This window comes from Podospora pseudoanserina, chromosome 6, assembly GCF_035222485.1.
Source record: "Podospora pseudoanserina strain CBS 124.78 chromosome 6, whole genome shotgun sequence".
NCBI classification, from domain to species: domain Eukaryota; kingdom Fungi; phylum Ascomycota; class Sordariomycetes; order Sordariales; family Podosporaceae; genus Podospora; species Podospora pseudoanserina.
Genome location: NC_085925.1, coordinates 1,659,142 through 1,679,303, shown reverse-complemented (window position 1 = coordinate 1,679,303; position 20,162 = coordinate 1,659,142). Strand labels below are relative to the sequence as shown.

Here is a 20,162-nt window from a genome sequence, read left to right as displayed (position 1 = left end):
TGGTTTTGATGTCTTATTTTCTTCTACTCGATCCTGTCTCGAGAGCTTATAATTTCTTCAAACCTCGACCTTTTTTTATTTCCAGCAACAAGCACTTGCTTTGAGGTGCTCTCGGAGCTTAGACCCCGCTTACGTCCAAGTAGGTAGGGATGAGGCCCCTCTTTTCTTGCGAGGATGGCCAAAAAGCACAGACCACATTGCAACAGCAACGTCGAGGAAGCTCACAAATCAAGGTGAAGGAACTGGGAAGCTCGCGCCCTTTTGCCAGTCACCTCTCGCCGTTGGAGCTCCAATTGACCACTGTTTTCGGCAGCTCGTTTCGCATCAAACACCGCTAGCGCCAGACACCGAAACCACAAAATGTCACACTACATTGTGGCCTGTTGATTTTTTTTTCTCACACGGGTTGCACCGGTTAGTGGGACCATGCCATGGGCATAACGGAAACTGCGGGGTTAACGCTGGCCTTATCAACGGCGCTTAGGCAAGGAAGAAGAAACAATTAAAAAAACCGGTGGAGCCGTGAAGTTCGAACCTCTGGCTGATATGGATACAAAGTTGCATCTCGGTTTTAACAGGGTACCTAGGTATACTGTACAGGACATGGTTACACCCACCGTGTCCATTCCTCGATGACGAGGTTGAATGAGAGCTGATGAGCTTCTGAGCACAAGCAAAACTCAGCTTCAGCTGAACCGTGCTTTCACGAACCTCATGTGGATCTGGATCGCTGCCCAAAGAGCTTGAATTCCAAGCTACAAGTGGTTTGGCTCGAATTGCCGGATTTGCCACTTGCCGCAGGCTAGACTATCTAGCCAGTGCCTGTTAGACGTCACGATTCACATTACACCTAGGGGCAACGTAAACACCTTGAGGTCAAGCAAGCCCTTGACCTATGGTCCAAAGACGTTTGAAGAGTAACTCTGTGTTATTATTCCAAAGCAGTGTGTAAAGATACGCTCGCAAACCATGCCCTCGCCGCCACCAACTCCATGTAATGCTCAGACTAACCCAGACATCCATAACCGTGTACATAAAACCTGATTCATCTTCAAGGCGGGTATCTAAAAAGAACCTCGACGAATGCTCAAAGGTGGCAAAATCAACAACTTCAATCACCGTCCCCAGACATTCTGGAACTCCTCTTCGCTCCCAGTTGCATACTGGTGGCTTTTGTGGCTGTCATCTGCACCATCACCATCACTCCGTTCCCATTGTCCACGTTCCTCATTGATCGGGCTCTCGTCATCCTCCCGTGGAGGAGGCGTAGGGTGAGGCTCAACAAACTCATGATCTTGTGGTTTGTGCAAGCCGCTTTCGACATCAACGTTAAAGTCGTCCTCGGTAATCTCTTTGTGCGTTCCTATTGTTGGACCATAGGCAATTTCGAGTGGATCAGCACCACCAACTCCAGTTGAGCTGGACCCCTTGGCCTTGTTCTTTCCTTTCTTGTCATCGATACCAGATTGTGGTCCTTCTGGTGCTTGCTTCTTTCTGCGGTCTAGTGCCGCATTCGAATTCAACGAAGGAACCGAGCTTGTGGAAGAGCGCTGGTAAAAGCTACCATCGGGTGTACGTCGTGAGGGGCTTTGTTGATATGGGCTGGGGAACGGCGACCGGTACCTCTCACTTGCTGGCTGATTTGCCGTGATGACCGGGTACTAAATCTTGATCAGTAATGGAAACCGTGATGCGAGCAGAGACGCCACCTACGTTCCAATCTCCAAACTCAAGCTTCCTGGCACTGTTGTAGAGAGCTTCTTCATCTGGATCAAGTATCAACTCATCTTGATCGTTGGTATGTGGTGACTGAGACCCGTTTCGACGACTTGGCCCGCCGTTGTTACCGAGCAGAGGTGTCGTCTGGTTGATCTCATCAGGCCTCGGAATCCAGTATTTACCCTTGCCTCCCCTTTCATAGCGCATGCCTTCCTTGATGCGAGCCAGTCGTGATCGGGAGGCTTCATGGGCCATGATCTTGTCCCCAGAATCAAAGACTCGATAGCCGTATTTGTCTCCTGAGAATGTCTCCTTGGAGTCCTGAATGAGGTCGCGGATTCCGAAAGCATCTCTCGCAGCATACAGTACAGGCATTCTTGCCGAAGAAATCCTGTTGTCGGCAAAATCGTGCCACGAAAAAGCATACCAGTGAGCGATGGCAAAGGCCGGCATCTCGATGCATATCAAAAAATCCTGAATGGCAGCAGCCATACTCTCTGAAGACTTGTCGGCGCCCTCTGGGATGACACCGAGCCAAACCAATATCGACAAGGCAAAGCCTTGCCAATACGAGGCAAAAATCACAAGCTTGACGCACAAGAACTTGGGCATCGGCCGGAAAGGCTTGAGATCGTCATTCATGCAGACCCAGAAGAGGCCCAGAGCATACAGACTGATAGTCACACTGGCGTTGTAGATAAGACCGCTCCAAAGGTATCCCGAGTCGAGTTGAATTCTGCCCTCGTGGAATGTCCCAGTAGCCTTCATGATGACCGTCGCTAGTGCAAGCAAAGGCTTGAGCCACGCATACTGTAGAATACCGCGTTTGATGGCGAGGAAGGTATGCGGGTCAGATATGTCGAATGGAGGTAGCACATGGTTCAAGGGCCATACGTGGTGAACAGGCTTCCGACCATGTGTCATGATAATCAATGCCCTCTCACCACTAAGGTAGTTGATCAAGAGCTGGAAAAAGGTGTAGATCGTGAAGGCCTCGTAGATATCTCGTATCGGGTCGAGTATGTCGGCGGCTGTTCGCGAGACCATACTGGACCACGAGGCAATGGAGTAAATGGGGACCATAAGGAGGATGCGGACGACATAGCGTTGTAGCAACGGCTTCCGGTAATTCTTACTATTTCGCTGTTACTGGGGTTCGTCTCATGGTGGATGTCACACTTGGGTATGGACTCACGTCTGCAGCCATATCGATCTGTTCAGCAAACGAGTCAGTTAACGGGACATACTAGTGGAGAGCCTTGACCCGGGACAAGACACAGAAGCTAGAGGGAGCCATACACAATAGACAACAAGGTCGCGATAATGGACGCGACACCAGCAACCACAGTTGTAATGGTCTCGAACTTCTGACCTGAGCCCCCCATTGTCACGATGGGTGCTGGACAGACGTGGGAAATGTAAGCAAATACCGGGATCAACCGGTGGGAAAAGCAGCCTTCAAAGGTGCGAAGTGCATGGTGGTGGAGCACAAAACTCCCAGATAACGACGTTGTGTGGTTGTGTTGGAGGCGGTTGAGATGACGACGATCCTCCCGGCCAGAAGCTCCAAACAGCGCCGCAGAGGCAACTGGGGTGGTCCCGCACACTTGGCTGGGGTGTTACAGCGCTAGGCATGTATCAAAGTACCTTCCACCCACGCGCCGGTAGGGAACAAAATTGTTGCGCCAGTTGCCTGCCGGGTTCTTTGAGAGCGGGATGCCCGCCGGCAACCTGCTTTCAGTGACGCACAGTCTCTCAGTGGACTCTACCCCCTGTCGATAGTGTCGCGACAGCACTTCTGGTCCGTGTCTGAAGCTTTCCAATTACAATTGAGCCGGATTGCTCTTGCAATACAAGCTCCATACATTTTTTGTCTTTTGCTACCGGAGTTTTGGGTCGCGCGGAATATTTCTTTTGACATGCGATAGAATTTGACTTTACCTTTCCACTTTCTTACTGCGGAATGGGGAGCGGCGCATACGGCCTGAAAGGGGTTCAACAGCAACGCGGCGCCCGTGGCGAGACTAACCCACCATCAACTCACCAATATGTCGGGCTGGTTCAGCAATGAAACTGCCTTCAATGCGTAAGCTCTCGGTATCATAAGATTGATTTAACATAAGTATATCGACTAATGGCTTGTTGGCAGGCAATTCTGCGGGATCCTGATAGCTTGTGGTGTCTTGTAAGTGGGTGATGCATTAGGAGCCCATATAGGCATGTGATGCTTACCACCCAGCAAAAGATCAACATTCTCCTTGCTCTACTTCAACAGAGTCTTCGCGTCGATTGTCTCGTGGGGGATACGAACGTACACATGGCACCAATACCGAATCTACATCGATATACAGGCGCTCCAAATATCCTTGCTCGCTGGACGCATCTTCTTCACCGGTCTTCGATATCACGGCAATAACGAGACGATTCTAGTTCAGAATGGACACATCACATGGGCATACTGGCTACGAAGGGTTCGGCATGTGGAGATTGGGAAGGCAAAGGGCAAGGGAAACAAGCAAGATGTTGCTTCCGACGAACACTCAAGGAGGACACCGTGCCGTGTTGTAGTCTCGCTCCGTGGCTTGGAGTGGTTTATATACAATCGGAGCCCGGCCTACGACTCGATAGTAGCTGGTCTTTCAAACTCCGAGAAGTTGGTGGATGAGGTACATCATGGATTGGACGATAAAGATGTGCCGGCTGGTCCTCCCTCTCGTTTGCGCCGACGCCCATCGCGACGGTCAAGTGCGTCCAGAAGCCCATCAGCAGGACGCTTCACCGCCCAGAACGACCGATCGGACACTCAAGAGAAAAGGCGCGACAGCTTCCTATCGTCTGCTTCTGATACAGGCAGGGATGAGGAGAGCAGCAGCCCGAGCGGAGTGGATGACATACCACTCTTTTTGCAGACCTTGCCAATTCACTTGAAATGCAAAGGAGCGGCCATGGTCATGGGCAATGAGAATACCACGGCGGTATTGATTGTCAAGACCGAGTCTTTCTCAGGCGAAATCGATGCTACGGCCACCGAGACCGATACGACTGACCCGTACCGACAATGCTTCCGGCTGAAGTTCAAACACCCCGTGATCGAGATGAAGGAAAATCCAGATTTCAAGGAGGATCAAGTCAACCGTGCCGAACGAGAGAAACAGAGTGCCCAGGGGTCCTTGTCTCCGCCGAAAAAGCGTTCGTTCTTGCGAGGTCAAAAGAGTCGACTACGGGAGGGTCTAAGGGGCTTTATACCATTTTGGAACAAGTCCGTTGAGTCCTTCTCTCCATCGAGCAGAGGTATCGGGACCGCTGCAAGTCAAGTGCCTGGAAGTGGTCACTGGCAAGGGCTGTCACGTTACCTTTCCGAAGAGGCGGAGGATCAAAAGTCCAGGTGGTCATCCATCGAGTATGCTGCGGTGCCCACCCTTTTGGATAGTCCAGAAGCCACCTTGACGATATACTGGGATGTCCCAGGACTTGTCCAGCCCATGACAGCTTCACCGGCGGAGAAAGCCCCAGAGTTGTTGTCCAACATCAATGGTGACGAGCCCCCAGCATGGGCCATCAAACTATCAATAAACGGTGGCTCTGTGAACTATGGGCCATGGGCAGACAGACATCGTGCGGAACTTCAGCGCATCTTTGTACCCAGCCTCTGCAAAGATGCTGTTCCAACACCGCATCTTGTCCCCGGTGCGTATCGCGTGCCGACGCAGTTCAAGTTCTACCTCGAACTTGAGGACACCACCAATATCCGCATTCCCGTCAGGGAGGAATCGAAAAATTGGAGATGGAAGGGCAAGGAGCCAGACCCCAATAACAATACACGCGCCAACGAAACTCGCAAGTCTCGCGCTCGATCCAAGAAGTCTGATCAGGCCGCTAAGGTCCACCAGCGACCATATGGCTGGCTTGACATCAAAGCCCCGGTCAATACGACTGTGACTTATTCCATGGACATGACAGCTGGGAGCTCCGGATATAGCAACTCGCTCAATGTCGACTTTCCCAGTACCGAGATATCGAGCAGCATAAATCACGAGGTGTTATGGAAATCGGGTAGGCAGAGAATATCTTGTGATTTGTCCACCCCATTGCGATGGAATTCTCTTCGGCAATGGCACTTCAACATTGCCAGTGATGACCTATCGCTCTTCCTTTTGCGAGATCACATATTTCTTCTCACCGACCTAGTAGATGATTGGACAACTGGGCCTCCGCCTGACTACATGGTATTCACCCCATTCAGGTACCATGTCAACCTCCAACTCCCAAACGTCCGCATTTTCTTGAATCTCAACGATGCCAATATCATCAACAGCCCGACGGACCTTGATGACAACACATTCCTCATAATATCGAGCCCACTGCTTCGATGCGTGACATCTGTGCCGATTGATACCTTCAGGCCCAGCAAGAATGCCATCCCCTTCGACATTCGTGCAGAAAATGCGTCAGTCGATTTGCACGTGCCACCGTGGAATACACAAGCGCCGTTTCTCACGTCAAAAGAGGTTGGGCATCTGGAAAATCTGGTCGTCGATGGCGCCTATCACTACAACGCAACTACCTCTCCATCTAACATTGACACCATCGTCCTGAATATCTCTGGGCAGTCGCCGTTCGCTCAGCTGCATGGGTTTCTGGTTCGTTACATGCTTGTCCTCAAGGACAATTATTTCGGTGAAGACGTCCATTTCAAAACGTTGGAGGAGTATCAAGATATGCTACGCTTGAAAGCCAACGATCCAAGTGCTGAGCTGGCCAACAAGCCGCCGCCTAAGAAGACGAACGACCTTGACGTCATCCTCAGCATAAGAGCGGATGACCCGAAGATTTTGCTTCCTGTAAATCTCTACTCATGCCAGCGGCACATCCGGATCGACACAGCAAACCTTGCCCTCGATCTGCGGTTTACTAATTACTACATGGATATGGAACTGACTCTTGCACCGCTCAACCTATCCTTGGGGAATACAGAGTCAGGGGCAGAAACACCTATCAGCGCAACGTCAAGCACCCAGCTCTTTGTGGATGGGATCACAGTCTATGGCCATCGCCTATTCGGGCTGCCTCCAGCCGAGCCCACCTACATGTGCAACTGGGATCTTTCTGTCGGGGCAGTCACTGGCGAGTGTACAGCAGAGTTCCTGACAACACTGGTCAGTGCAGGCAAGGCCTTCGTGTTCTGCTTGGACGACGAAGAGAACGCCCTCATCATACTCTCCTCGATTGTCGTCTACGATGTCACCTTTCTCCGGGTGTTTGTGGAGTCAGTGCAGATTTGGATCCACGTTGAGGAAGCTGCCTTTCTTCTTTCCACTGGCCTGATCGATGTAAACTTCAACGACTGGGCTGGGTCACATTACTCCAAGCGGGCCAATGTCAAGATCCCGGATATCAAGCTATCCTGTGTCAATGCAGAATCAGCAACACGATACAAGACACGCCCTCAACATCCAGTAGAGACGGATGCACTTGTGGAAACCAGTGTACGGCTCGCCATGATAGGGCGAAAGGCGAACTTTTCTGAGGAGCGGAGACTTCAACAGGAGCTCATTCGTCGCCACGATCAGCGTACCCATCGAACGCCTTTTCTCGTGTTGCCTGGGTTCACGGATGATTTTGTACCTGAGCTGGTTGACCCTCCGTCTCAGAGCGTGCCGCCTGTCCCCTTGCCACTGACAATAGCAGACGTTGGAGGGGATGATAGGGCATCTCTCAACTCTAGGGGGACATCGAGGCGATCCCGAGGCTTACGGCACAAATCCTCCTTCCTATCTATTGCCAGTTCGGGGCAGAGCAGTATTCTGAAGCCTGCAAGCTCGCCGCGGCCAAGTGGATTAGGGAAACAGTCAGACCAGTATCTCCGATCTCCTGTCCGTCACCGGTTTGGTGGCCGGGGGTCGTTGCATGGACGAGAACTTTCACCCTCAACTCGCCATTCTGCCTTTTACAGCGCTCCAGAGGATAGCCAACAGCGTCAAGACGTGGTTCACAATACGGTTGCATTTTCCAGCCAGTATTTTGCGCCGTACTTTCCGCTTGAGAACGTCAAGCCAAGCCATAAGGAGGTGCTGCTACAGAGCATAGAGGCGGACGATGACGATGATGATTTTGACTCGTCAGACTTTAATCTTGGAGATATCGATCCTAGTCAACTCAGCGAAGAGTTGCCGTACACTGGTGTTCTTGTTGAGTTCCCCAATGGCTTGACGGCTTTTTGCAACCCAACATCATTGCGGCATGTCGCGACGCTGCTGGGGGCTCTGCAGCCTGTTGATCCTGATGTTATTCTTGACGCTATGCAAATCAGCTCTGTTCAGGAGGTTTTGGACATGCAGAAGGACCAGCATTTGAAGGGACGTATTGGTGATATATTGGTCAAGCTGCCACATGCCAACTTGCGGCTTGTTAATTCGTCTGATCCGAACTCGATTGAGCAGCCTATGGACGAGCAGGACCAGTATGATGTTGCGCTTTCGAAGCTGGTGCTTACCTCCCGGACGGAAACAACGTGGAATGATGCGTTCAAACCCGAGTCGAAAGAGGCTCGGACTTCTTTCCACGTTCGTCTGGATTCGGCTGCTGTTTCTGCCACTGAGCGGTATCAGGACATGGCGGGGGCTCAGGCAGCTGCGGTGGCTCGCATCGACAATGTGGCGGCGGCGATGGGGACCAAGGATGTCTCTTATCTTGATGTTGAGATTGGGAATTTCCAGAGCAGTACTTCGTCTGAGAAGGTTGATTATCTAGCCTCGTTGATTCACCGCGCCGGTGTTCTGGGGGCTGACCTCGGGAAGGTGTTTGCTGAGGTGTCGTTACAAGAGGGTGTCAGGTCTCGGAATCTGGTTCGACGGCTTGTTTCTTCCGGCAAGAATATTCAAGATCCTTCGTTTCTCATACGGCCTTCATCGGTGCTTCGCTCGGCGTCTCAGCATTTGAGAACGTATGATTCTTGGAAACTGATCATGCGTCTTCGCCAGACTTGGTCGGTTTTGGCTCCGTCAATAGGGGAGCAGATCAAGATGGACTGTTTTGCGCCGCTGACGAAAGCATCGGCCCAGCTCAGACAGGAGGTGGTGTCGGCTTTTGAGAAGTGGAGGAGTTGGGATTTGGAGAATGTTTCCGAAAGCGTGCTATTAAATATTGTTTTTGGACCGCCGGCGAAGGCGCAGAGTAATGGGGGTTCGGACAAGCCGGTAATGGCTGTTGCGAGGATCAAGCAGTTTCAGGTTGCTTTGAATCCGGGACCGAAGCAGAATGCTGTTACGCTGGTGGATCTTACGACGAGACTGCAGGTCAAACCTGCTCTTCAGAACCAGGCGGGTGACCAGCCTGCCGTACTCGTCAATGTTCACTGCGAGGATGCTGCTGTCAGCTTGAACTGGGAGCTTTGCGAACTGGCGAGCAGTATCTTGAGGATGGCCAAGAAGATGCAAAGCAAACCGGAACTGGAGCCTGAGCCAGAGAATGCAGCTAGACCAAAGACACCCGTCAAGGTTCAGAGACAGACAGTTCACTGCGTCCTGTCTCTCGACCATGGCTCTCTCATCTTGGAAGCTGTCAACCTCTACTCATCGTCTTTCAGCAACGGGACCAAGATTTCAGTATTGGCTACGAGAAAAGCCGACAATACATTGAACACGAACGGTATTCTGAGCTGCGACTCTGTGTCCTCCAGTCTTCGCAGCCATCACCAGAAGCTTGCCAAGCTGGTGCTCGAACAGCCGAGTGTATTCGTCTCGCACGAGCTCCAAGCAACGCAAACCACCGATTCCCACACGATCAAGACAACGGCAAGCAACCAGTACATGAACCTGACAATTAGACAAGACCCCGTCACCCTCGCAGAAGTCCTCGACCTGCTAGTCCGCGACGAGTTTGCACAGCTGTACAAACTAAAAGACCAACTCTTCCCCCCCTCACCCAGAAACCCTTCGCCCCCGAAGAAGAAGATGGCAGACCGACTATCCGCCTTCAAGGCCAACGCCGCGCTCTTTATGGACCAATACACCATCACCGTGCCCCTTCTTAGTTCCCTCACATACACCATCCACGGCACCGTCTCCAGAGCCGCCATGGCAGCCGACTTTGGTAAGGAGCTCATCTTTGACTTTGACATCAAGGAAAACCAGCACGACATCCAAGTCAGGGTCAACAATGTCGCCCGCAGCATCTCGCTCCTTCAGATCCCGCCCGCGAGCGGGAGGATAATAAGCCACATTGAACCGGGCGAGCACACGATCAGCGTGTACTCGTCTGTGGAACTGGTGCAGCTTGATGCGTCGGCTGTGTACAGCCTCCTTTCTGCGCTCAACAGGCCTGAGATCTCTAATGCTGTTAGTGAGTTGCAGCAGCAGGGGAGGGTTATACGAGAGCATGTCGATGACGTTGTTGGCCACCACCAGCAGCAGGATAAACCGCTTAATAAGGACAAGAAGACCGAGACGATAATGGCTTACTCGACCAACCTCACGTTTGCGGGGTTGGAGGTGTTTGGGAATAGTCCTCTGCCGTCGGAGAAGGAACCGGTGGTGGCGAATGTGCTGTTGAGGCTTGATAGGGTTCATGTGGGGGTTAACAACCGGGTGGACGGGCACGGGACTACGTTGAGTCATCCGCAGTTTGATGTTAACTTGAGGGGGGTTAGGTTTGAGATTAGGAAGGGACGGGATGATGGGGGGGATGGTGGTATGAGGAGTTGTGGGAGTGTGGCTTTTGGGGCGGTGGTGACGGGGAGTTCGCAACGGGGAGAAGATGGGGAGGAGGAGGAGAGGAGGTTTTTTAATGTCAAGAGTGATGGGTTTCGGGTTGAGCTCTCGCCTGAGACGGTGTCGACTGTTGTTGATGTTTTGGGGTACATGGGGGATAAGATCAAGGATCTTGACACGAGCAAGGAGCTGGAGTATTTGAAAAAGTTGAGGCAGTCGAGGCCGAGGATTATGATTGATGATGGGGAGGGAAAAGCGCGGGGTGAAGAGGAAGGGGAGGAAGAAGGGGGAGATATTATTGATGCGTTTTTCTCGAGTGTTACTTATACTTTTGAGATGCAGGATATTCTGGTTGCTTGGTTGGTTGGTGGTGGTGGTGGTGGTGAGCTGGAGATGATGGAGGATGATGATAAGGAGGATCTTGTTTTGTCGCTTGAACGGATCGAGTTTGGGACGAGGACGAGGAACTCGGCGAGGTTGACGATTGAGAATTTGCAGCTGCAGATGGTCAACCCTGCCCAGCAAGACAAGAAGGTCAGATCGTCGAATTCGGCGTTGTTGCCGGAGATTATTTTCAAGCTGGCGTATGTCTCTACGGCAGAGGCGAGGAGGTTGGCTTTCCAGGCGGTTGGGAAGAGCTTGGACTTGAGGCTGACGAGTGGGTGTATTATTCCGGCGGCGAAGCTGAATGATTCGATTAGTTTGAGCCTTAGGAATGTGCAGAGGGCGTCGCAGAATTGGAATCCGGTTGTGAACAAGAGGATGGGTAGTTCGGAGCCGGTTTCGCCTGACAGGACGCAAGAAGTGAATGAGAGGAAGACTGGTACTAGTATTTTTGGGAAAAAGAGGATGGAGTCGTTGCTGGTGGATGCCGATTTTGCGGGGGCGGTGGTGCATTTGAGTGGGAAGAAGGCGCCGGATGATATTGTGAGTGCGACGAGGGTTGCGGTGAGGCCGGGGATACGGCAGGGTCATGATGGGACAACAGCGGGGAGCACCGTGTTGAGATCTCCTGGGCTGGCGTGGAAGGTGGAGTATAGGGATAATGCGAGGGATGATCCGTCGCTTCATGCGGAGGTGAAGTTGGATCCGTCGACGAATATTCTTTCGCCGTCGGTGGTGCCGCTGATTGTTGATATCAGCAATAGCATCAAGCATGTCGTTAGCAGCAGGGAGAATGATCGCAAGAAACAACCGAGTGCTGCGCAGTCACAAGCGGAGAACATCGCGGCCAAGGTCAAGCTTGTCGAGGAGGATAGTATCCTCACGGCAGACCCGACGGCTGTGTTGGGGCGGATGAAACTCAACCTTGGATTGAGGATCTGCAAGCAGGAGTTTTCGCTGAGCTGTCATCCTATTGCTCAGGTGGCTGCTACGGCGAGCTTTGAGGATGTCTACTTCACCGCCAACACGGTCCGCTCGATCGACCACGGGAACTTCTTTGCCTTGTCGGGCGCGTTCACCAACCTGCAGGCTTCTGTCAAGCATGTCTACTCTCGCGAGCCGACGGGGAGCTTCAAGGTGCAGTCGATTGTGCTCTCGCTGTTGAACAGTAGGCATGTCAGTGGCACGAGCGGAGTTTCGGCGATTCTCAAAGTCAGTCCCATGGAGGTCTCGGTCAATGCGAAGCAGCTCCAGGACTTTTTGCTGTTTAGGGAGATTTGGCTGCCGAGGGAGGTGCTGGAGAATCCGATGGTGGATGCTGCTTCTTCACCGATTGCTAAGCTTGCTACGGAGACGTCGCAGGGGCATCTTGTTCAGCGGTATCAGCAGGTGGCTCGGACGGCGGCGTTTCCCTGGACGGCGAGTATCAGTATCACGGCACTGAAGATCAACGTTGATTTGGGACAGGCGTTGGGGAAGTCGACCTTTTCGATCAATGACTTTTGGGTTTCTAGCAAAAAGACGTCGGACTGGGAGCAAAACCTCTGCCTTGGGTTCAAGATGATTGGGATTGAGTCTACGGGGAGGATGTCTGGGTTTGTCACCCTTCAAGACTTCAAGCTCCGGACGAGCATTGAGTGGCCGCAACGGGAGCAAGCGCTGAACGAGACGCCTATGATTCAAGCTTCGGTCGGGTTCAGCCAACTGAGAGTAAAAGCAGCATTTGACTACCAGGCCTTCCTCGTCGCGGACGTGAGACAGCTCGAGTTCTTGATGTACAACGTTCGCAGAAGCAAAGACGGGACGGGTGATAGGCTTGTCGCCATCTTTGACGGAGAAGCAGTTCAAGTCTTTGGCACTACGAGTTCGGCGGCACAGGGGGTGGCGATGTGGCAGGCTATTCAGAGACTAGTAAAAGAAAGAAGGGAAGGATTTGAGGTTGGGCTGAAGGAGGTGGAGAGGTACATGAAACGGAGGCGAGTGGAAGGGGTGGAAGGGGTGGTGAAGAGGTTGAGTAATGCGCAAAATGGGGGAGCAGGGTCACCGGACAGGAATGATCCTGAGAGTGCGGTGAGCAAGAGTCCGATTTCTCTTGACACTGATGTGGTGGTGACGTTGAGGGCTGTCAACCTGGGCGTTTTCCCCAGCACGTTCTCGGATCATCAGGTGTTCAAGATGGAAGCGCTCAATGCTCAGGCAAGGTTTGCGGCGAGTGTAGGTGAAGGGAGGATCCATTCGATATTGGGATTGACGCTTGGGCAGTTGAGGATTGGGTTGGCGGGTGTACGGAACACGACTTCCCCAAAGACGCTCTCTGAGCTCTCGGTTGAGGATGTCGTTACTAGCGCTACTGGGTCACGAGGAGGCACCATCCTCAAGGTTCCGCAAGTCGAGGCGGTGATGCAAACCTGGCAAGCCATCGCGACCCCCAAGCAAATAGACTATATCTTCAAATCGGCTTTTGAGGGCAAGGTCGAGGTCGGCTGGAACTACAGCCGGATTTCCTACATCAGAGGCATGTGGGCTAATCACGCCAAGACTCTCGCGCAGACATGGGGGAGGGAGCTGCCAAGTGTAGCGGGCATCAAGGTGACAGAAGACAAGACAGAAGGCAAAGGAAAGGAAGGGGAAGGTGAGAAGACGGAGAAGATCACGGCGGAGGTCCAGGTACCGATGAGCAAGTATGAGTACCGGGCGTTGGAGGAGCCGGTGATTGAGACGCCGCAGCTGAGGGATATGGGGGAGGCGACGCCGCCGCTGGAGTGGATTGGGTTGCACAGGGAGAGGCTCCCGAACTTGGTGCATCAGATTGTGATTGTTGCTTTGTTGGAGCTGGCGGGAGAGGTGGAGGATGCGTATGAGGGGATTTTGGGGAGCAGTTGATGATGATTGAGAGGCAGTTAATAAAATAACAGCATAGTATGGGATAGGATGGTACATATATATGGGCTCAGAGGATATCATAACAACAAAGTTACAATTCCATTTTGGAAAAATTCAACATTGTGTTTTGACAAGCTATCGTTGTTTGGATGATGCTGATTGTCAATCTGGAGGATGTGGTGTGCGATATAGAACCCCAAACCTCTGATGTGCTCGACCACCAACACCAACCAACCACACATCATCACCACCACCTCTAACCACCTACACGAAAACCCATCTTCTCATCAAGGAAAATAGGCCATAGGCATTCATTCTCATATGATTCCGAAAAAAAACTCAGTCCTGCAAAAAAGCCAAAAGCTCACCAGCTCGAGGCTGACTACGGAAACCCGAAGATTTTGCAACAAATATTACTGGTAAGTGCTTGAACACGTATACCATCTTAGTACAACATACAACTCTTGCTGGGTGAAAACTAATGCGGAAATGACACTCATGAATGGTCGACGTTAGCTGGAAAGGGGGTTTGAGACAAGGGGGCAGGTGGTTTGTGCGTTGGGGGCTGGTGGGGCCTTTGCTGTCTTAGGGATGGCAGGAGAGTTGGTTTGTGCTTGCACATCTTTTATGTTGAGGGCGGATACGGAGAGGACCTTGACAACTTTACCTTTCTCGAAGCTTGGCTGGGCTAGAGATGGAATGTCCAGTTGGATGGATGCCACCATTGAGACCTATTTATTGTAAGGGACACCACGACCACACACGGGCGAAAACAGAAGCCAGTCTGGAACTTTGTTTGATAACAAGAAAAGAAAACATAGTAGTGAAGGCTAGTCCTTCCTAGCTGTCCCATGTAACGATTGTGTTGGATTCATCTCTTCCTTAGGTTGTCTCCATGTGGGCTGAGTTGGCTCATCGCCGCCTCGCACCACAGTCAAGCTTGTAGCCACACTTAAGTTGAATAAAAGTGTGGCCATCCATAAGAGGCCTCACTCAATACAATAATCAGTCAGACACACCCCCAGATCCCGACATACACCAGCCCAGCACTGAGGCATCTGCAAACCCCTTCCTCCCCGTCCAACACCCAAACCAAGAAAACCTAGAGGTATCCTCTCCGCGACGAGACCCTTGGAGAGGACGTTGGAGACGATTGCAGGTCAAGGATGCTCTGTTGGTGGTGATGCATGTCGAGCTCTAGGGATGATTTCCGAACTTATGAATCCATCACACTGCGGGACTGCCAGCCCCGCAATGTTAGAAAGCGTGATTAGCTCTCAACGTCATGATTCTTATGTCAGATGGCTAGACACGATTCTTGTCGAGCTTTCTGACCTGCGCGCCAGCTGCTTTACACAGTGCGGTGCCTTGGATATGTTTCTGACAGTTCGGGTTTGTGGTGAATCGCTTGTCGCAGTGTGTACACTGATAATTGGACAGAATGCTGTCTCTTTCGAAAAGTCCGCGTCCCAAGTGACAAGGTCAGCTCTCTTCCTCCCCTTACACTTTGCAAGCTCTTTTTAAGCCATCTAAGAACTTCCACTGGCAGCCTTTTCTCTTCCGGCCAGGACAGCACCAAAAGGTCTGCCAAGAAGGATCGCAACAAGGAGAAGAAGGAGCTTCCAAAGGATGCCTTGGCTCGTTGCTTTACATCGGATCTGCCCTGGAGCCCGGTCACCGCTGACAGCAACACGAGGCACGAGTGGAAAGACACACTGGGGAGCGAGATCACGTCTAGGGTGAGGGAAGGGTCAAGGATGGAGGATGAATTACAACGTCGAGATAGATTTAGTGGAAAAGGGGCTCAAGAAGGGATGACGCTTGGTCAAGAAGACAGGGAAGAATGGTCTGTGCCTTTGCTGGATAAGGGGCAGAGACATCCCTACATACCTTCTAGTCTATTCATTCTGTTATAGAGAGGTTGTAAGCCTGGGTCAAAGATGCTTGAAGTTTGAATATAGAAAAGTAAAGCTTGGACCGAAAATGTATGACTGGATAGTTTTCATATCTATTTGTTGCATTGTTGCACATCAATTGAATTCCAATTCCTATGTGACCTTCTCTGTCCTCTACCTCCTCGTGCTCCTCCTCTTGGGTATCGTTGAGATATCTCTCCGTGAATGCATGAAAAACTCCCCATTTGAGTTTTCCTTTGTTTCCTTTTCCCTCACCATCCCACCCATGCCAGTTGAATGCCCCAATTTTTGTTGAAAAATCAAGTCCCCAACCCCGATGATGATGTTTGTTTTGTTCGCCGGCCCCCCAACCCTCCCACACTCCCAACCCGAACAGCCCAAAAGAAAAATGCACGATCAATTGTTGAAAATAACGCCCCAGATAAATGCTGTTCTTGTATAATGCTGTGAGTCTTGTTGAAATTCATTCATTAAACCATTTTTCATGCGCATTCCTTTCTCCTCGTCTTCCCTCTTGTCCCCGACAGAAGCGGAAGATGGGAGAAGATTAAGGGGCTTTGCTGCCATGATTGGCAACGCTGTGTTGAAATTAGATTTGACCATGCAAATGTGTTGAAAAAAGAAAACACGACCCTTAAAAGTTCAACTTCAGAGTCGTGTCCTTTCAAGAGGCATTATGTTGAAGCCTCAACGCTGTTGGCAGCTTCGCCATTGGTGGCTGGTGGTTGCGGGACCTTGTCCAAGTTGGGCTCCTGGAGATCCTTCAGAACCTCATAAAGCGTCTCTCCTTGGTGGAAATCGTTGTTGACTGTGCAGGACTGTTAGTATCACCAAATCAACAAAAAAAGAAATAGAAGATAGCTTACCGATATTCACCAAGTACCACGACTTCATGATGTCCTCGAGCAACAGACGGCTTGGGGTGTCAGCCTCATAGCAGCGAGCCCAGTCAGATCCCAACTGGAACGCTTCGTCCTTCCAGGCGAGGAAACTAATTCGCTCAACGATAGTAGGCTGAACAATTTCCTTTCCGGGGAAAACACCCCACGTTACGGCGTTGGGCGCGTCGGATGGAGCATTGGTCTCAAGCATGCCAGACTTGGTCACCGCGTGGTACGTCAAATCGGGGTGGTTCTCAATGCGCTTCTTGATCTCTGGGTAAACTTCTGGGGAAACGAGCAATTCGAGGTAGGCCTTCTGGTAGACATAACCCTTGGATGGACCCCATCCGTGTACTGGATGGGTAGACTTGACACCGTTGACAGCCGGCTGAGAATTTACCGTGATCAGACCCCGCTTGTTGAGGTCAAGAAGGTAGTCCTTGATCACATCGGCCTCTTCGGCGACTGGTGCCTCACTCCATGGGAGATACTCAATGTCCTTGTTCAGGTAGCGGACAAAGAGGTTGGCGATGTCGCGGATGCAAGTTGGCTCGCCCCACTTCTGGCGGTTTTGCTCGTTGGTGCCCGTCAGACCAATACCATATGCGTCCAGTTCACCGAAGGCCGGCGACCTAGAGTCACCCCAGCGACCGTTGGGGAACTCGTCCCAGTCTTGCGTGCGAGCAACGTAAGATTTGTTGCGATTGCGCCAGAAAATGGGCCGGACATCCTCGACCTGGCGACCCAAGCCAAGAGACCTCTTCCAGGGGAGTGCCTGCTTGACCGGGCGATCCGGGGATGGCATCCAGTCGAGCTCCTCCAACACCATGCGGGTGGCCTGTGCCAAGTTCATGGTGTAAAAGTGCAAGTGGTGAATTCCGGCCGCAAGAATCTTGCGACACAGCTCAGCAACGAGCGTCTTCCCGATATCTCTGACCGCCACATCGTCGTTCTTGACCGGCTCGAGTCTCTGCATCCACTCGTCGGGGATCTTGCAGTTCATGTGATTGGCGCGGCGAAGGAAGCTGGCGTAGGTAGCAATGGGCATGATGCCGGGAATGATTGGGACGTTGATGCCCCGAGCTCTGACCTTGCCGACCCAGCGAACAAAGTTGTCGGCATCGTAGAACATCTGAGTCACGATGAATGTGGCACCGGCGTCGACCTTCTCCTTCAAGTGATCCAACAGCAGATCCTCGTCCTTGTTGTCGTCACAACCTTCGGGATAGCCGGCAACGCCAATGTCAAAGTGCTCGTGGTAGGATTTCCGGATGTGCTGGACAAGATCGCGTGCGTAGCGGAAACCACCCTCGGCAGCCTCCCACTTCTCCTTCTCGCGAGGTGGATCACCTCTCAGAGCCAGAATGTTGGTGCACCCAGCCTTGTAAGCCTTTCGCAAGGCATCGTTGACCTTCTCCTCGCCCATGTCGGTGCAGGTAAGATGCATGCATGTCTCGAGCCCCAGATATGTCTGCGCCTGTACCACCATCTCGCACGTCAGTTCGGCAATCCGGCCGCCAGCACCCCATGTGATGTCGATGAATTTTGGCCCAAAGTTGTTCATGCGTTCCATGCGGTCGTAGAGGTTCTGGACACCCTGTGTCGTCTTGGGCGGGAAGTACTCGAACGAGAAGGACGGTGCGCCGGTCCTTTCGGCATCGGCGAGCATCTCGCGGATATGCATGGTGGCGGTATTGAGCAAGAGAGCAACCTAAGTGTCTGTCCGTTGATAAGGCGATGATGATGGACGTCCAGAGCTATTGGAGGAACGGAAGAGCCCGGTCTTATTAGCTTCGAGATTCGAGCTTGTTGGAGCAGCGACAGAAGTATTAGAAGTAATTGAGTTCCTATAGAACCGTAAACAGTGGTAATGAAAATAATGGAGGGGTACAAGAGCGGGCAGGAGAACAAAGGCTGAACATGGGTATCTCAGGGACAAGTACAGCTCAGGCCGGGCAGGACAATTGCAAGACAATAGGAAGGGGAAGAGAAAGAGAGAGGGAAAGTCGGGATGGCATACTCGTGGTGAATCAATCTTTCAGATATAAACTCGGTCCTTCCGAGGGGCAAAGGGAGCCTGTGTCCTTCGTGGTTCCAGCTTATACAACAACAGCGCACCGTGTGAGGTACGTTTCTCGAACTTGCTAGACCGAGGAGAGCGGTGACTGAATCAATGATAGGAGAAAAAGGAAAAAACTGGAGACAAAAACCCAGAAAAGAAAAGGAAAAAGGCGTGATGAAAGCACCACTCGAAGCCTGGGTGGGAGGGAGGTGGGAAGAGGGAAGCAGAAAGCCAGACGGAAGGCCACCACTGGGACCGGGAGCGGGAGTGCACCGGCGCTTTAGCACACAGTGCGCGGATCGATGACCTTCCAAGGTGGATGCAGGTGCTCGAAGCTCGCCGTACCCGGAGTAATTGTCATTGGATGACGCTGCTCTCCCCACGTTCGTAAATCGGACCCATCCCTCTTTTCTGTGTGAGGACCCCGAACTTCGTGCCAGCGCCCGGTGGACCCCGCACTCTCGAATGGCTCTCTTGTCGACACTTTCAAGACCAGAAACCTGAAGCGAAGAACAGTAATTGTCAACTAGCCAGCACATCTGGGAGTTTCCTGAATGGTCCATACCATGGGGACCTCCCCGGGGTATATCTTGCCATCGTCGCTAAACGACAACAAGACGCTGCTGTTCAGTCATGCAGTCGACAACACATTCCCACATCCCACCTTCAAACAATCGACACAGTGCCAGGCGCACCCTGACTGTCGATGGGTGGTGAGAAGAGGTATGCAAGTAGCGGTCAACTCGGCTGCAGCCGTCCCAACCTGGAAGAACCTCCACGACAGCTCTACATACATACATACATACATACATAAATTAAGGCTAGGCAAGGTGTCAGACGAGATCCCATCAATCACAGAATCACACACAGGACATGAGAAACCTGGTTACAACCCCCAACCCCCTTCCCCTTGCCCTTCCCGCTTACCCGGGGTCTTACCCGTCAGCCCGTTTTTTTCACCTCTGTCCGGCTTGACATCTTGACAGTCACCTCAACCACCTACTAGCCTCAGGAACCAGAACCCAAAAACCCCACACCTCGTCCATCTCCCAGTCTCTGGAACCTCAAACTAACAAAAACATAAAAAAAAAACCCCACCATCTCGCTACCGCACTCGGGATTGCGTGACCGGCTCCCAACACTGGCCATCCCAGCTTCCCGCAAAGACCAACCAACCCAAAAGTCGCCGAACCGGACGACTCGGTTCTTATTCGGACTCCCGGTTGATGATGATGACTGTTTCACACAACCACCTCCCCAAGAACAAGAAACAAGCAATGATCACCATGTCCCAAGTCCAGGTTTGCCAGCCAAAAAGAAGTCCTGCCCCACCCCCTCAAGTAAAGGAAGGGGGGGAAGCAGCTAAAGGATGTGGACGAGCTGGGAATCGAACCCAGGACCTTTCGCATACAGGTAAGTATGCTAAGCGAACGCTCTACCAACTGAGCCACACGCCCTATGGTGACTTGATGAGTTGACCACTCAGCTGATCTTTGCGTTTGTGTAGGGAGATAGGCTCTTCAGAACCTGAAGCGAACACCTGGGCAGCAACTACCAGATGGGTGAACAAAGAAGCTGCTTTATGACCGGGTGACTAATCAACTCGAAT

The 20,162-nt window shown here is 52.0% G+C and overlaps 3 protein-coding genes and 1 non-coding gene across 4 annotated transcripts; 1 reads left to right on the top strand and 3 right to left on the bottom strand.

The window, feature by feature from the left end:
- Nucleotides 1-901: 901 nt before the first annotated feature.
- QC764_602670 (uncharacterized protein) lies at nucleotides 902-3,313 on the bottom strand. Its single transcript, XM_062948770.1, has 4 exons — nucleotides 3,019-3,313; nucleotides 2,915-2,932; nucleotides 1,714-2,862; nucleotides 902-1,661 (listed from the first exon to the last, which is right to left on the bottom strand). Exons 2-4 carry the CDS (start codon nucleotides 2,924-2,926, stop codon nucleotides 1,116-1,118), a joined length of 1,707 nt encoding a protein of 568 aa, XP_062797475.1. The 5' UTR covers nucleotides 2,927-2,932; nucleotides 3,019-3,313; the 3' UTR covers nucleotides 902-1,115.
- A 180-nt stretch (nucleotides 3,314-3,493) lies between these two features.
- Nucleotides 3,494-13,826, top strand: CSF1 (Macrophage colony-stimulating factor 1 receptor). Its single transcript, XM_062948771.1, has 3 exons — nucleotides 3,494-3,805; nucleotides 3,869-3,904; nucleotides 3,965-13,826. The coding sequence occupies exons 1-3, from the start codon at nucleotides 3,768-3,770 to the stop codon at nucleotides 13,692-13,694; spliced, it is 9,804 nt and encodes a 3,267-aa protein (XP_062797474.1). The 5' UTR covers nucleotides 3,494-3,767; the 3' UTR covers nucleotides 13,695-13,826.
- A 1,886-nt stretch (nucleotides 13,827-15,712) lies between these two features.
- On the bottom strand, nucleotides 15,713-19,173 carry MET13 (methylenetetrahydrofolate reductase (NAD(P)H) met13). The gene is made up of 4 exons (XM_062948772.1): nucleotides 19,119-19,173; nucleotides 18,512-19,053; nucleotides 16,477-18,248; nucleotides 15,713-16,418 (listed from the first exon to the last, which is right to left on the bottom strand). Exons 3-4 carry the CDS (start codon nucleotides 18,173-18,175, stop codon nucleotides 16,285-16,287), a joined length of 1,833 nt encoding a protein of 610 aa, XP_062797473.1. The 5' UTR covers nucleotides 18,176-18,248; nucleotides 18,512-19,053; nucleotides 19,119-19,173; the 3' UTR covers nucleotides 15,713-16,284.
- Nucleotides 19,174-19,925: 752 nt separating this feature from the next.
- QC764_0092590 lies at nucleotides 19,926-20,010 on the bottom strand. The gene has a single exon. It is a non-coding gene; the product is annotated as a tRNA-Ala (tRNA).
- Between the last annotated feature and the right edge of the window lie 152 nt (nucleotides 20,011-20,162).